The sequence below is a fragment of the Camelus ferus genome, chromosome 2 (assembly GCF_009834535.1).
Source record: "Camelus ferus isolate YT-003-E chromosome 2, BCGSAC_Cfer_1.0, whole genome shotgun sequence".
Taxonomy (NCBI): domain Eukaryota; kingdom Metazoa; phylum Chordata; class Mammalia; order Artiodactyla; family Camelidae; genus Camelus; species Camelus ferus.
Genome location: NC_045697.1, coordinates 70,334,166 through 70,352,124, shown reverse-complemented (window position 1 = coordinate 70,352,124; position 17,959 = coordinate 70,334,166). Strand labels below are relative to the sequence as shown.

General features: G+C 39.1%; 1 protein-coding gene across 1 annotated transcript in view; it reads right to left on the bottom strand.

Moving 5' to 3' along the window:
* Window positions 1-1,576: 1,576 nt before the first annotated feature.
* LOC102517997 overlaps window positions 1,577-17,959 on the bottom strand; it is a 47,215-nt gene continuing 30,832 nt past the window's right edge. Inside the window, exons 3-6 of the mRNA XM_032460554.1 lie at window positions 7,550-7,691; window positions 7,346-7,391; window positions 3,837-3,923; window positions 1,577-2,595 (exon numbers count right to left, since the gene is read on the bottom strand). Of these exons, the coding sequence (XP_032316445.1) occupies window positions 2,463-2,595; window positions 3,837-3,923; window positions 7,346-7,391; window positions 7,550-7,691 (408 nt within the window). The 3' untranslated portion in view covers window positions 1,577-2,462. The remainder of the gene's footprint in view (window positions 2,596-3,836; window positions 3,924-7,345; window positions 7,392-7,549; window positions 7,692-17,959) is intronic.

Genomic DNA, 17,959 nt, shown 5'->3' with positions numbered 1-17,959 from the left:
CTTCAGTAAGGAAAACCTGGCTTCCTGCAGCACGAATAGTTCATAGACTCAAGACTAGCCAGTCAGCTTCCAAGTTTGAAATTCTCCTAACCCTTTAAATTTCACCCCGAACCTTGGGTTATGGAGACATATTTGAGAGCCTTGCCTCTTGTCTTCTTGCTGGTCAATTTCACAATAAAGCTCTTTCTTTTCTCAAAAGCAAGTGGCATAGTATTGGCTTCTGTGTGCACTGGGCAACAGTCCCTTGCTCTGTAACAAGACCTGCCTTGAAGAGAAAAAGGATCAAGATATCAAAACAGCTAAACAAGGAATCTGGGAGCATCTAGAAGGGAGCAAAGTTTCAACCACTATGATTGGAGCATACAGGAAGAAGGAAGGAGGTCAGTAGAGTCACAGTGTCTCTGAGCCAACAAAAATATACAAGTTCTCTCCCTCTCTCACTCCCTCTCCCTACCTGCCTCTCTCCCTTGCTTGTTTCTTGCTTTTCCCACTTGAATCTTTCCCTAGCTACAGAAAGGAAAGGTAGAGCATTGCTTTGGCTTCAGGGGATTCCTGATCCTACCTTCTCTCTGGTTTTGCAGGAAGGGTTCGACTTCAACCCTAATGGATTGGCCGGTCAGGTCCTATCTAACACTCAAGTGATGTAAAAGTCAAAATAAAAGTGGTTTTATAGCAAGTCCTTATATAGCCTTTCTAATTGTTACACTTTTTCAATTATTTTACTTGCTTTATTTCAGCAACAATGAACTATTAAAAGACATTATTTGCACTCTAATGTAAACAAAATCAATAATAGTTGGAGATGCTTATAGAAGTCATCTGAAAGTTTTTTTTTGAAAAATAAATTAATGCTAATTTAGAGGTGATTTTTATGATATATCTTCACAGTGGCAGGTTTTGTTTGTCACTGTCAGAAGCCTTTGAAATATTACTGTAGAATGCAATGCAGTAAAGTGGGTATCACTGTGAAGGTAAAAAATGCACATTTACATGATGGTCGAAATTGTCCTAATATTATGCAAATTCATGGCTCAAGATAAAATTTTCAAAGTTATGTCTCAAACAAAATAGGCTGAAATGACAACTACATCGTCCTGGAATATGTAAGGGGAACCTGACAGGAATACTTACCAAGATCCCAGTGAAGAATTTGGTTTGTGGATTTGGGATTTTCTACATTGAAGAGTTTCAAATTGCCTCATAAAATATAAAATCAGGAGAAAAAAACACCTTTGACCATTTTATCTACACCCTTTAAAAGTTTATGTGTTCAAGTTTGGACAAAGAGCTTGAGATTCAGTCATCGTGTATGTGCAGATAGAGTAAACTTGACACTTCAAAGCAAAACAAGTATTTTAAACACAGCTGAATCATTTTGTTGAATTTTAATGTGGCACTTTTGTCATCCTCACATTATTTCTGAATTTATATTCCCAGGAGAGAATTTTGCTACAACCTAAGTGCAATAAATACAGCTCACTATATTTATGGTTAAAAATACCCCTTTAAAGGATAAGAGTATGTAGCTTGTGCTTAAAAAAATAATAATAATATTAGGGCTGAGTTGTTGGGTAAGGGCTGTTCTCACTGTGTACTAGTAACAAACCCATGTACTAGCTCTTGGAGCATCTTTGAATTTATTAGGAAGGAGATATTAATGATTCGGGGGAATAATGTTAGACAAACTAGTTAAGAAGTTCAAAACCCTATTCTACCACTCACTCTATGACCCTGCACGTATTACTTAACTTCTCCACACCTCTGTTTCCACATCTGTAAAATGGGAATGATAATACTACCCGCCTTATAAGGCTTTTACAACGAGTGAAGGCTGACATACTTGTAAAGCAGTTAGGAAAATACCTTCCACAGGGCAGGTGCTCAATAACTGTGAGCTCTTAATACTTCAACCTTTTCCCTTTTGTTGATAATATTCACAGCCTTTTAATTTTTGCCCATAAAAGCCTTTCTGTAAGACAAAAAAAAATGCATACAATAAAATACCATAGAAACTTAATAGAGCAGAAAATTGAAATGTGGAGAGATGCAAACAAGTTTATTTTAAGCAGAATATCACATGATGAAGCTAATGATGAGTTTAGTTCCTTCACAGGGGATCTGTGGGTGCCAACTCTCACATCCAAGAAGCCAGATCTCTGGTGTGACAGGTTTCTTCCTTCTTTCCCTCCCACCACTTCAGAGAATGCTTACTGGCTTGAAACTTAGCAGTAACGAAATCCAAAGAAAATACTCCTCCATCCAGAAGAGGTCAAACTCGGGTCTCAGGAAAACATGTAAACGACACCTTGCATAAAGGACTTTGAACAGCCGATTGAAGGCGCAGCAGCGTATAAAACTAACTAAAAGCCACTTCCACTGACAGTTCCACAAAGCAGTGCAGGACCACAATGGACAAGTGAGAGTCACATTTTCTATTCCAGAAAGAGTATGCAGGATACACATTAGTGTTTATAAAAACTCCCCATTCTTTTAGTTGGCAAGAGCTTGCTTTTTGTCCCGATAACATTCTCCAGAAGTTCCTGGGCTTCTTGGATCCCCTGTCTTGCAGCAACATTAAGGAGCATCTCTACGTCCCTAGGAAAGGCAGTTACTTAGTAGTGTAAAGAAAGAGTACACCAAAAGAACCTGCATGTCCAAGTGTTTAGGCTAAGGGCCAGGTTAACACCTGTTTAGACTCATTCTAAGGTACTAAGGGAAACACATGCCATTTCACCTGGGTTTCATCATGAATGTCTTCATAATAAAATCAAAGCTACCCTAAGAAATTGTATTACAACATCAGAGTCCAGCTGGACACTTTGCCTTATTTAGGAAAGGTTTTCCTAGCCAAGACTCTTAGGTAATGTCTGACACACTCCTCTCTTGCAAGCAAATTTTGTATTTTGGTTTGGGGTTGGTAACTGGAGAGGGGCTCCATTCAACCTACCATCAGTCAGTTGTAAAACTGCCAACCAGCAGCTGTAAAAGAGAACATATTGACTGCACCATTTTGAGTTGGTGGTTTCAAAATGGTCATTTCAAAGTTTCATTACCAAGTAACGCATGCAACCAATAGCCCTGAGTATTATACCAATTTCCAAGACTCACCCCATCTTCCAGCCCTTCACCGAGACTCCCTCTTTCTGAACCTTGCCTCCTCCTCAGCTTGAAGGAGATTAAGGGATGGAGTTGCGGGAGGGGGTTGTACACATTACTTGGCAATGGAGTATATGTCAGTTACATTGCTTAAAAAAACAAGCTGCAGGTTTAGTGGTTTATTTGATGGGCCCTATCAAATGTCTCTGACTCAAAATAGCTGCATAAAAATATCACAAACTATGAACTATTCGAAAACATTAAGAAAAACTTCCCCAGAGAAAATAGAAGTATTTCTCCTGATAACTGTGAGTAATTAGAAGAGGATTAGTCCAACAAACACAAGGGGAATTTGTACCCAAGGAGGGCTGTCCATCTTCATATTCTTACTTGTTCCATGCTGTTTATAAGAAAATGCTCTAAGGCTGTAAAGATGGTACTCCAGGGAGCTGAGAAATTCACAGGAGACCGTAAGGATCATGGAATAACCTGGCCTTTCATCTCGTGCTTGTGGACCTTAAGAATGTATTCAGTGGGCTTTATGCATGTGCATGAATCTTGGATTCATTTGCTTTGTACTTTTATTATAACTCATAGCCATATAAGTAGATAAAAAGGCAAGTGTGGGAAGTGAACTATATATAAAATGCTTTTGTCTGTCAATTGCAGGTAACATATGGGGGCAGGTTTAGAAAGAATGTCATCTCAGCTGGAAGGGAGAAGACAGCTAGTTTCCTTACCCTACTGCCATGGATCCAGTCATGTTTTTCAGTTTTCCTACTGCAAGGTTAAAGGAAGCATGAGGATGGTCTTGCTGGGAGGCTTGTCTGAAAAAGAAAGGAAAAGGAAAGGGGAGTGGTGATGGGGTTGGGGAGGAGTATGCAGTAAAAAACAAGGAAATAATCTTATGAAGATGCACCCCCTTAATAAAACCAAGGGCAGTGCCAATACAGATATGTAACCATTACTGGAAACCATTACTTCCATCATACCATATATCTGGACAAATGTTAATAGGCCTCTTTCATTAAGAACAATGTATCTTACTTGAAACAAATACAATACTTTTTAAAAAACTGATGTTGTTAGAATACTTAAATCACTTATTTGTTCCAAACCTGTTCATCAGCTTTTCCAAATATTAGAATAATTTTTCTCTCCAAAAGATACAGGAAATCAGAGGACCATCTGGGAATGTTAAGAATTCAGTAACATGTAGCTGATTCTTAAGCACTATTTCCAGTTGCTGAACTATAAATGTAATATGCCAGAACTTTACAACAGAACTTTCCCCAAAGATGGAAATGTTCTATGTCTGTGCTGCCCAATACAGTAGCCACTAGCCACATGGGGCTACTGAACACTTGAAATGCAGATAGTGCAACTGATGAACTGAATTTTTCATTGTAATTCATTTAAATTTAAATGACCACATGTGGCTAATGGCCATCATGTCAGACAGTACAAACTATATAATTATTGCCTTGTTACTTTGCAGTTCTTTTCCTATTAATTGTAATTGGGGGAAAAAAAGTTGCCCAAAATACAAAAAAAATGTACAAAGTTTACTATTTTTAACACACAAACATTCTGAAAAGTGAGTAGGAACATAACCATATCCAGTAGAAAAGCAGGCAGACTGCATGAATAGGCTTTTTGCAGGAAAAAGAAAAAATTTAAATTACAATAGATATTTAGAAAAGAAAGCTTCACAACTGATCAAGAAAAAAATGGAATGAGGCACTTTTTGTTGTTATTTGAGTTGGCAAATACAACAAATAATTAAAAATAATATTCATAAGCTGATGAACATTTATACTAGAGTGAAATTGGACAATTTTCAGGATAGTTTGGTAACACATATCAAAAGCTTTAGAAATGATGCTTGTCTGACCTGGTAATTCCATTTTTAGTGATTTTTTGTTTAGTAAAGAAATAATCAGATGTGCAAAAAGATGTATATGAAAGGCTCTTCCCAGCAGCAGTCTGTGATAGTAAGAAACCAGAAAAAGGACTAAGCAAAAACAGTGAAATATTCAAGGAAACTAAGGTATATTATACATACATTAATTGAAAAAAGTCTACAAGAATCCTCACTGAAATGTCAAAAGTATTTTTTACTGTGCTATGATTCAGGTGATTTTTGGTGTTTTCAATATTTTCCTCATTAGGCATAAGTTATTTTATAAGTCATAAACTATAAAATCTATTTTTAAAATACACTGGGGGGGATCTTGCCTTTGTGATGCTTTTCCCACCCCATTTCTGACAGTGGAATCCATCACTGAAAGATGGAACAATTTTCAAACTGCTCTTTAATTGTAAGGTCCCATGTAAGGAAGGCCCGGCTTACAAATTACTGTTTTGGGCAACACTTCCAAAACTTTAATGCAGAATCTTGTTAAAATGAGGATTCTGCTTCAGTAGGGCCAGGGTAGGGCCTCAGGTGCTGCATTTCTAACCAGTGCCCACCTGGGGAAGCCAGTGCCACAGGTGTGTGGCCTCCACTCAGCAGCAAGGGCTTCAGCTAGGTACACGTGAGCACAAACCTCATGTAGCCACTCTGGAGCTGTGTCATTCCATCCATGATTCTCAAAGGTACTTCTTCTGCTGGCAGGTGATCTTGATCAGAATATCCATTTCAAACTTCATATTGAAGTGTGTTACTAAAACGGTTTCCTCTGCTGGTTTGCGTTCACTTTATAAACCAGTGTAGACTTCTAGAGTAGTGGTTGGACCTGGCTGCACAGCACCGTCACCTGAGGAGCTTTTTCTGCACAATTCAGCCGACCTGGAGCTGGGCGTTAGCATGTTTCAAGAGCTCCCCAGGGGATTCTGCTGTGTAGCCAAGTGTGTCACCCACTGGTCTAGCGAGAAAAATGGGAACATCTGAGAAGGATGGTCTCGTCAGTACACGGGCAATGCCAAAACCATAGCCGTGCTCACTTTTCTCGCAGATAACCAGACACTTCCCAGAATCATGAGACTCTGTATCAGCATTACCTAACAGAAATATAATGCAAGCTGTGTGTAATTTTAAATTTCCTGATAGCCACACTAGAAGTTTTAAAAGAAGTAACTAAAATTAATTTAAGTAATATATCTTATTTAACTCTATATATCCAACACATAATTATATCCACCATTCAACATGAAATCAATATAAAGAATTCTTAATGAGATATTTTATATTCCTTCCTTCTTAGGAAATCTTGGAAATTCAGTATGTACTTTACATGCACAGCACATCTGCATTCAGACTAGTCACATTTCCAGTGCTCAGTGGCCTATGTGACTAGTGGCTGGCATATTGGACAATATAGCTTTAGAGAGCACTGCTGCAAAATGCCACCTTGGGGGTTTCCACTTTTGATTAAATTGAGACTTCATGAACCCAAAGCCAGCTCTCTATATTAAGTGACTTTGGCTTTCGACCTAACTTGTCCTTGCTTTCTGCCACAGTCTCCATGTAGAATGGAGTTTCTAACATCTCAGAGCTTATTTATTTCCATTCTCTAACATTTGGAGTGTCAGATAGAGTGTTCAAGTGTATGTTTCCAAAGTTATTCCTACTTTCTGAAACTGCAGATATAATATGAACTATTTTTCTGTGAGGACTCAACAAGCCGATGCTACACAATCAGAGCCACGGAAGCTGCCTGGGGAAAATTTTGCACACTGAATACAAATCAGTTGAATAAAATTTAGAGCAAAAGATGGAATAAATGAAAGGTAAGATGTATTTCTACTTTTAAATTTCATGTGAATTTGTCTCTTATGATCACAGGAGCTCAAAACTTTAATAAACAAGGTAATGCTAATACAGAGCACTGTTAAATTATTGATGTTCTGAATCTTGACCTAGACGGTACATATTCTCCAAATTAGTTCCTTTAAAGCTAATCTATTGTTTGCTTACACTGTGTAGACTTCTTTTATTTTTAATTTTTACTTTTTGGAGCAGAAGAAGGTTTATTGCAGGGCTAAGCAAGAAGAATGGGTGGCTCATGCTTGAAAACCCCAAACTCCTAGGCTTCTTTTAAATGCATCAGCCACATCACCTGCATCACTACTCTTACCTCACCATCAAGTGGAAAAAGTAAAGAAGTTACCAAGACTTTAATATTAAGAAACTTTACCTTATTTTTATTATAGGGGAAAAGCACCAAAATCATAAGATTCTGTATTTCAGCACTTTCTCAAGTGATAGCTCTAGAGTTTTGCTTTTGGCAAATGTCGTCTTTCTTACCTAAACCAATGCATTGCCATCTCTTCATCCTTCACCACACCAGCTCCTGGGAAAAACCAAAAAGTATCACAGAAAAAAAGGGACTCAGTTAACTGCTTGATACTAAAATCTTCTATGAACCTATAGATACAGAAACCTAACCAGTAAACCCCTCCCCATCCCTTTCAACTAGTAGAATGAGCACCAGAGGAACAAAGAAGTTACCTTTCAAGTATCTCTGGCCAACAATATGCTGAGCACTGGGGTACCCAAAGTGAGCATAAAGATGTGCCACATGGAAATGGAAGCTCTGGGAAAACAGCCAGATGTAAAGCAGAGAAATGACGCTTCCCATTATGACCAAGAGCTGCAAAAAAAAAGAGAGAGAGAAGAAGACAAATAGTGTGAGGATATACTTCAGATATGGTTCAGATGTAGGAGGAATGAGTATATTCTATGAGAAAGGCATTTCAGGATGAGATGCATGTGATTTAAAGATGAAGGGTGTCCTTTATAGGTCTCTGTTGTATAGGGGAAAAATGTACTGTCACTAGTCTTTTAACTTATTTTCAGTCATTCTGACATGTACTTTTTCTGAGTGGTGCAATATAACTGGATTGGGTAATTAACTAGGATTGCAAGCTGACCAATAAGATCTTGGCTGTTTATAAAAGGGAAAAAATGGAGACAGAAACAAAAGAGGATGTAGAAAATAGAATATGTTTGCCATTTGGGCAGAAATATGGGGGCAGTTCTAAAATGGGAGGGAGGTCCTGCCCTGCTCTGCCACGGTCTGGAGAACCCATAGCCCTGGTCCATTTTCGCAATACTCTCAGCTGATTCTACAGAAGTGAAAGACCGTCAGATGGTACTTCCAGCTTCCTCCCTAAAGAGGTCTGGGTGAGCCAGCGGGCCTTCAGAAGATGAAGGAAGTTGGGAACTCACAGTTTGCTTAGGGCTGCCATAGCAAAATATGACAAACCAGGTGGCTTACACAACAGAATTTGATTTCCTCCGCATCTGTAGCTGGATATTCCAGATCAAGGGGTTAGCAGGGCTGGTTTCTTCTTTCCCTTGGACTTATAGATGACTGTCTTCTCCCTGTCACTTCTCATCATTTGTTCTCTGCACATCTGTCTCCAAATTTCCTCTTCTAATAAGGACACAAATCATGTTGAATTAAGGCCCACCTTAATTATCTTATTTTAGCTTAATTACCTCTGTAAAGATCCTGTCTCCAAATACAGTCACATTCTGAGGTACTTGGGGTTAGGATTCTGACATATGAGTTTAGGAGGGACAAAACTCAACCCACATCGGTAGCCTAGGCTGGCAGTAGGGGGATAGATTCTGAAAGAACCGGTGCATTAGCAGGAGCTTTGACATCAATATTCTCTAGCAGCTCGAACATGCCACTCAGCTCTCCTCAAGAAGCCCTCCTAAGTGAAGTCCTTTCCCATCAGTAGCTTATACACCAGGAATGGATTGATGCCCAAACAAGTTTATATTGTCCAACAACTGAATCAGCATGGCCATTACTGATTCCAGAAACGTGGCAAACACTTTCTGAGATGTCAGTTCAGCAGGTATCCATGGCTGACAGGGAACTACATCCTGTGGGGCAGACTTGAAATGCAGCAAGACCACAAAGTGCTCCAGCAGCACGGACGGTGCAGGGGCCCCAGGCCATCTCCTGGCCACACTCAGCTGAGTAGGAAGGAGCTTATACATTGAGAAAAAAAAGTACAGTGGGGTTGACAACTTCCCTTTCAGATGTGATTCTGCTTCTAAGAGAAGATAAGAGTGCAGCTTCAAACCTGAAACCCCAGCTCTCCAGTGCTGCCGTGAAAGGTAAAGTTCTATCACTGATTCCAAGACCAAGAGAGGAGCTTGGAAACAGACTTTTTAACTTCACTCTTTCAGCCAAACAAACCCATCAGGGATTGAAGACTTGAAGAACAGAAGGGGTTTTGCAGACTTTAATTTAGAATCACTGTAACTATGAAACAAAGATCATTAAATATTTTTATTGTCACATTGAAGATACAAGAGAGAAGAAAATAGCATAATCCAATATGGACAAAATTATAAGTTATAAATAGAAGTTATAACTTATAATTTTGTCCATATTAATTAATATAAGTTATATTAATTAATATAAGTTATAACTTCATACTTACAAGTTATATATTATTATGTATATTATATATTATTCTAAATAATTTCCATAATATAATTTCAACTTTGACAACATGTCTCTTCTGTCATTAGGGAGTTGTTGGTCATTCACAAGAACGTATGGCAAAGTCTTCGTGTCAACCTTTGTGTGTGTGTGTGTGTGTGTGTGTATGTGTGTGTCTTAAGGGGCATTTTAAATTTTTTATCCTCTTATTAGGGCATCCAAAATCATCTCTATTGATTCTGCTTCATGAACAGATGATCCTGCACATATTTCTATATGTTACAAGGTTTCACAGCAGATGAGTGTCTGTTTTGAAACTCCTCAAATCCTTTTTGAAATTATTTAATTTATTTAGTATTTATTTTGAATGTGTCTGACACTGTTCTCATCATTGTGAATAAAAGAGTGAACAAAAGAAGCAAAATTCACTGGCCTATTGTAGCTTATATTATATTTAGGGTGGAAAATGAAGGAACAGACAATAAATTAAAAGTAAGTAAAATGTGATGTATTGGATGGTAATAAGTGCACAGGGAAAGAACAGAAAGAGACTAGGGAATGATGTAAGGCAGGGCGTACAGGTTTTAAAAGGATGGATGAAAATGGTGAGCCAAGAAAAATAGAAAAGGGATGTGTGGTTGCAGCTCTGTCTAATGGTGTGAACCCCAATGAGCATCACAGGATGTCCAGAAAAATTTGAGAGAAGTATATCAGCAAAAATTACTGCCAGCTTTAACCCAAAGGGACAGAGATGATACAAAATGAAAAGAGGTCACTGGACCCCCAGTTTCCTACTTGCAAGATGCAGGCTAAGAAAACTACTCACTTGCAAACACATGCTACCTGTCATGAAGAAAGGAAGGATGAATCAGAGAGTGGAACCAAGAGCACAGAGGATGGACCCAAAAGCCATGGAGAATCATCCCCAGACCTCAACCAAGGAACTTCCAGTCTTTGCCTGGCTAGACCTCAGAACTGCTTTGGACTGAGAACTCCTTTGTGGCTCCCATGTTTCCCCCTTTTTGAACTGAAATGTTTATGGGAGTTTTCCATGCCCGTCCCACCCATATTGGATGTGTGGAGTCAGATGCCTTGTCTCTATCGTCTCATAGGTCACAGATAGAAACTGTATTCAGGGAGTTGTGCTCAAGGAACAATATATGGAGAGCCTCATTCACACCAGCGATTTTCAGAGCCACCAGAAGCTAGGAGAGAAGCATGGAGTGGATTCTCCCTTAGAGCCCCTGGATATAACCAAACCTACCGTTGACTTAATCTCAGACTTCTGGCCTCCTGAACTGTAAGAGAATACATTTCTGTTGTTTTCAGCCACTCAGTTTGTGGCAAACCTTTATTACGGCTGCCCTGGGAAATAAAGACACCCTCCACAACAAAGGCTAGGCAGGCTTACTGTTTGTTATAAAAGATTTGGATTCCCCCAAATCAGGGTTCCTGTGCTGTAATTTGACCTGCAGCACGTGCAGTGTAACCTGACTTTACTGCCATCACCCCGTGGGAACTGGTGCAAATACTGATACTCTGGATACTGCTATCACTGTAAAAAACAGCCCTTTATCTCTGACCCAACAGCCTCATGGCTTTTGCCAGCATCCATGAAACTGTGGAAGGTTGACTTGTTATCTTACACACAGGTAAAATCTCAGACTCTATAGATCTTCACAGGGCCCTCAGAACTAACTGATGAATTGATGCAAAGAGTAAGATAAATAGAAAAATCAAGGATAATCTCAAGGTGCATGACCTGAGCAACAGGGTGAATAGCAGTTCTATTTCCTGAGATGGGGCAGAGTGTGGGGGAAAGAGGCATCTCATATCTTCATATTCTGTGCTTTGATTATTCCCTGAACTTACTGAAAGCTCTGTATAGTTAAATCAGCACCCGCAGTGCACTTAACTGTTCTAACACTCAGCTTACATTTCTTTATGTTGTCTCCCAAACATGACGCTTGGACATTTGTTAAAAATCAAAAGCAATATATCTACATCATATCTATTAAAATCTATCTCATAGCTATTCCATTTAGAAAAAAAAAAACAAGGTTTGTCGTCTGCAATTTTATTTGGGTGCACTGCTGGCACATATGGTCACTAATTCCTTGTCTTAAGCATTTACAACCCATGTTGTAATACCACTCTTTCTGATTACTCTGATCACTAAATATCATGATCAATAAATCAGAAATTCACTTAAAGTTGCTGTGGTCAAGTGGCTTTGATTTTTTTACCTTTATCAATGGTGTTAGTTGCCAATGAGTTTGCTGCTTTAAGATCCAGTAAGGACAGATCATGTCACATTAAAAAATTGGGCTATTAAAACTCCAGCTATAGGAGTTCTGTGAATTATCAAATATCTTATCGGGATATTCCCTCTCCTTCTCATCTCCCCTTCCTTTTCCTATCTTTTCTTCCCTGCCCTCCCATCCTTTCCCACCTTGGAGATGTCAGTGAGTCCAGAGTCCAAGCAAGACCAGTGGTAAGGGGGTGGGCGCAGAGGAGGCTACTGAATGGTTGGAAAATTGATTGCAATGAGAAAATTGGTTAAAATGAGGAAACATTGTAAGCATTGAGCATATAAGGAAATATATTGAAGATAACAAAAACCACATTTCTTACTGTCAAAGAGGAATTTACAACATATAAACAGCCTGCTGGAAAGAATTCCAAGGCATAGGATTGAACTTAAAATTTCAACTTGAAATCAAGTTTAAAACACACAGTTATAATTGTATGTGTATGTGTACACACATGTATATGCCTATATATATATATAGTTGTAAAGCTGTATAGTTGTGTATATATATAGTTGTAATGTATATGCCTATATATATATATATATGCATAAATTTCTAGCTCTTTTCACTGAAAAGGCCTGGATGCAGTGACATCTCAGTAGTAATGATCACATTGAACATCCACATTGAGCACTCAGATATTTATTTCTAAATACTATCCTCCCCTGAAGAAACCAAGTTTCCTTTAAGAAATGGCTAATTCCAGGGCTGGAATATGGGATTAATAAAATATGGAGTGTATCGTTATCCCTGAAAATAATGTTTAGCAAATGATGGGCACATGTCAAAAGGATACAGAAGACAGCTTGAAGAAGACAGAAGAAGGAGTCCCACTGGCCACATCTGGGACCATTTCTGCATCACAACATATAATGAGATGATCAGATTTAAAACCACTAACTAAAATTGGAATCCATGAGTCCATCCTGAAGCAAACAAATAGGGAGAAGGGAAATCTCTTCCTTACAGGAGAATACCGACTAATAAATGTAAAAAGAGTGATGCAAATAAGGAGTCACCATTTGGCAGCCCTTAGTGTGATGGCTGACTGAGGTAGAAGTTACAAACAAATACTAAGGCTGATGTGGGAAACCTGATGAAGAACAGACTATTAGTGTAGAATCTTAGAATCCCTGCATACAAATGTGACTTGATTATTAAAGGAAAATTGAGGACCTTACAGTGGAAATCAGTAGACACAAATGTAAGATCAAAAGGTAGAACAGATCAACATTGCATGGCTTCTGATATTAGGCACTAAGACGACCATGGTATCGTGTCTGTGATGTTCCTGCTGAGAATGCAACACCAGACATTTCTGGTCACGGGGAAACATCAGACATACCCAGGTTTAGGTTCATCCTGTAAAATAAAAGTCACATATTCTTTACAAATCAGGGTCTTGAGAGATAGTGCAGTACCAAAACCGTTCCAGATTGAAGGAATCCAAAGAGACATGACCATTAAATGTAATGCAAGTTCCTAGACAAAATACTAGACCAAAAAGGGAAAAGAAACATGGCAGGGGGCAGTTGGCAGAATATACATGAAGTTTGTAGACTTCCTGGCCATGTTCAGTCAATGTTGATTTTCTCATTGGCTGAACTGTCTGTTGTTACAGTAGCAGAGTATTCCAGTTTCGGAGACATATAACTGGAGTATTTAGGGAGTGGTGGGGCATCAATTCAATGGAGGAGAAAGAGAGAGGAGAGAGAACAAATACAGTGAAGAGTTATCTGACCACTCACCCAGACAATGAGCTTTTGTACTATTCTGACAACATTTCTGTAGATTTGAAACTAATCCCCCCCAAATTTTTTTAAACATAGAATAAATCAGAATTCTTTAAAGATATGTATATACATATGTATATAGATAGATAGATAGATAAATAGATAGATAGATGGATAAATAGATAGAAAAGAAAGAAAGAGAGAGAGAATTGGTTTATTAATCTCATCTGCAAGCTTTTTCTGTTTCTAGATGTAAAATTCATTTGGATCAAAAGCGTATGCAGGTTAACCTATAGAGAACACCTACGCCATTTCCCACAATCTGCATACCCAAATGGCAAGATTGATAAATCAAAGTCAAACTGTGGCTTTGTCACTGTCATCTGTAGTTTTATGCCATCAATTCAAAGCAATGAGTCTATGTCTTTCCCCCAATAAATCTATGACCATTTCAATTTTTTTCCATTTTAAGAAGTCTCCATTTTCTTCTTGTAGGCACATAAATGCTACTTTCTTGTATTTCCCCTTTATTGATTGACACTTGAATTTTTTCACATGTCCCTCTTTTATCTGGGTTCATATGGAAGTAAAATTATAACTGTGGTAAGTACTAGAGGGAAACTGTAAAATAAGGAGGTTCATTTCTTCATTTTTTTGTATCAAAGAGCAAGGATTAGTTTTGGTAAGATGAGGCTGGAAAAGGAGACAGAGGGCAAATTCTTAATCTACAAAATGTACCGGTTATCTCTAGTTTGTCCTCAGCTTCCATTAAGGGAATCCAGTTTATGACAATCAAGTATTTACTGAGAAATGTAAAATACACAAAAGTGTAAAATACATTGGTAATGTATGAAATGAAAATAGCTTCAATTACAAAAAACACGTAACAACCTGAGATAAGAGTTTCGCCTTTGCCTTTGCAGTGCCACCGTGGCTGCTGGTCCAACTAGTCCAACTCGACAGTCATGCTCGTGAGCCACTAAAAGGCTGAAATCTAACAGCATATTGCTCAGCTTTATGGAAGGAAACGGCACAGGAAATTCAGTGAGTACAGTTCCCGCGTCTCCTCGGAGGCCCAGAGCCACCCCTCACCCGCAGTGTGTCGGGCCGCCACAGAGCAGGTGTGTGTGGTCACCAGGCCACATCGCCCTCCCTTTCCCACCTTTTAAACTGTTCCAGTCACATCAGCCTAAAGTCTGCCGCCCAAAGCACAGAACCCCCTGCCCAGGTGCAGCTGCACAGACCAAGGGTAAATAAGGCAAGACAGACACAACAGTCCACATTTTGTGTTAACTCTGCCGTGGCCGAGGAAATGGTGCTGTGAGAAGACATCCCTCGGCGGGCCTGGATCAGCCCTAACCTGCTGTTAACCCCTTACTCACATCCTACTACCTTTCACATCCTCGACTCTAGTAAGGAACCAATCAGCAGGTAAATGGGAGGGAAAAGATACTCTGGAGTTAAAAGACAAGATCCTGGGGACGTGCAGCTTCTCCAATGAAGTGTGTGCCTCCTTCTCTCCTGGCTGCTGCCCTGTCTCCTACGTGATCCTATGTATTCACCCTTCCTGAGAGTGTTCAGCCCGGGAGTAATGGGAGGTGTTCTGCACAGACTTCCTGAGTGACAGATGTGGTCTTCCTGTTGGAAGAGGAAGCTGATAACAGCGTCTGTAACCCACGTGTGTGTCTGTGTGGCAGAGAAGCCTGGTCCTGGTTAACATCGGGGGAGTGAAAGCTTAGGGGAACATACCAGGAATGTTGAAAACCCCTGTTAGCTAAAAGAGAAATCCAACAGCCAGTTACAGGAGCATTCATTCATGAGTGCCCCTTCAATCATAATTGTACAGAAAGAAGGCTAAAAACATAAGTCCAAACTAGGATGAAATTTGGCATTTTCTTCTCCTATCAATTAAGTAATTCTAGTGACCATCGTATTTTTAAAATCGGTTCAGTAGTAAAAAGGACATGTCTGTATTTCATATTTTTCCAGCCTCATCTTACCAAAACCAGCATGTTTGTATTTTGTCTGTTGGGTACTTTTACAAGGGAGTGACACTTATACTTGAGACCAGTTTAATGTTAGGGACAAGGTAGAGATTTCATACAAGGGATTTATTTATTGTTCTCTCCCTTGGGGATTGAAATCATTTCCCTATCTTAAACTATGTGGGTGCATTTCTGGACTATTTAATAGGTATTTAGTCAGGCAGCTTCAAAGGTGCTTTCATGTAAGGCAATTTCATATTTTAATTTCATATTTGAATGATGAAAAGGGTAATCCCATATCCGTTGCCTGTTTAATTACCAGCCACTAATGCTTGGCCACTAGTTCTTAAAGAGCAGTTCGTTTTCTGCAAAACTTCAGCTCCTTCCTAATTGTCAGATTCATGGTTAAATATCAAGCAATAAATATATAATCATGTATGCTCCCTCCTGAAACCCCATTAAGTTGGCAGGAAACCAATGAGAGAGAGAAGATAGGAAAACAAAAAGATAAAAGAGAATTAGAGTGTCTTTCCAGGAAATCTGATGTCCAAATAATAGGCATTCCATAAAGAAATAAGAGAATATGAAAAGGAGAAAAGTATGAGTAAGTGATCCAAGAAAATTTCCCAAATCTGAAATGACAGGAGTTTCCAGACTGAAAGGTCACACTGTGATGAAAGAAGGTGTCTAGCTCTAAGGGAAAGGAAAAAAATTACATAAATACATAAATCACTGAGAAACTTCAGAACAGTGGCTACAGAAAAGAAGAATCTAAAAATTTCTGAGGGCAGAGGGGGATGTAACGAAAAGAAGAGAAAAGAAAAGAGGAGAGGAGACAAAAAAGGGAAGAAAGTAAATAAGAAAAGAAGGTCACATACCAAGAAGCATGAATCACAGTACACCAGATGTCTCAGCCCCAAAGCTGTTACCTGAAGCACACTAGAACAATCTCTTCAAATTTTAAGAATAAATTATTTGAAACCTAGAATTCTACACCAAGTCTAAATATAAAACAAGTGTGATGGAAGAATTAGGACCCTTTCATTTTCAGATATTCAGAGGTCTGGAAGTCTACCTCTCATGCAACCACGTAGGCAGCTGCTAGAGGATGTGCTCTCCCAGAACAGGAGAGTAAGCCCAGAAGGAGGATGTCTCAGGGGCTGAGAATGAAAGCTCCAGGCCAGGAGGAAGGCGGAGGGAATTTCCAGGATGATGTGATGAGAAATCCCAGGAAGGCCACTGAGAGGCAGGTGGAGAGGTCAAGTTGGAGCAGCAGAATGGAAAGTGTGTCTCCAGGAGGATGGGGAAACTGAGAGGTTATCCAAAGTGTTCGACTATATTCAGAGGAAGGTAATACTTTGTGAAGACGCACAGGATGAATTAGACATGGGCATATGGAGAACTAAGCCAAAAAGGGAAAAAAGATGGAATTATAACTACCTAGACAACAAAGTTGTGGGAGAAAGGAATTATAATCATGATATTGATGGAGTTCAGGACAGGGTACCCCAAAATATGGCACCTGGGCATATTGAATATTTTAAGCTAAAAAAGTCTGAGAAAACAGAAGAAGCAGGACAGTCTCTTTGACGTTCCCCGGCCCTTCTCTGCTGAAGCAGGTGATGAGACCCCCATGTGGGAGGCGCCCTCCCTATGCCTGCAGGAAAGGAGCATCCTTGTCTCTGAGACCCAGAATCCAAGTGAACAGGTCGGCTCAGTTTCCCCCAGTTACTACACTTACCCCCACCCTCTGTCCTCTCATGCTTCCCCACCACTGTCTACTCTTCATCAGACCCAGCATCCAAACACTCAGGTTTAACCATTTCTTCAGGTCTTTATTTCCTTTTGAAGGCTCCCATGTCAGGTAACATGTAATACATTTGCATGCTTTTTCTCCTATTAGTCTATCTTTGTGAGTTTAATTTTCAGACTCAACCAAGGACTTTAAAAGGGTCAAGGAAAAGTTTTTCTTCCCCTACAATAGACTACAGGGGTCAGCTGTGATAAATATTTAAATGGCTGTAATAATGAAAACTGAATATTGATTTAGTCAAAGATGAAGCTGTAGTTATATTAGAAAGAAGAAAGTGTAACTTTGTGTTTGAGGGGCAGGAGGGCGGGGGTTAGGAACAGGAATTGATCAATAGTGTATAAATTGAACAAAATAGCCTTAAATGACTGTTATTTAGAAATACAGTGGTAAACAGCAGAAAAAAATCTAAAAGTTGAAAGTGGCTTCTGAAGAGCAATAATCAGAAGGAAGAGGGAGAGGAGTGCTGTTTTTGAATTATAAGCCTCATAAAAAGTTGATTTTTTATGAAACTGTGTTTCTGTATCGATTTGAAAATAAAAATTGAGTTTAAAAAGAAGAAAAATATCACTTTATCTTCAGAGACTCCAATTTAATTTATCAGTAATGACAA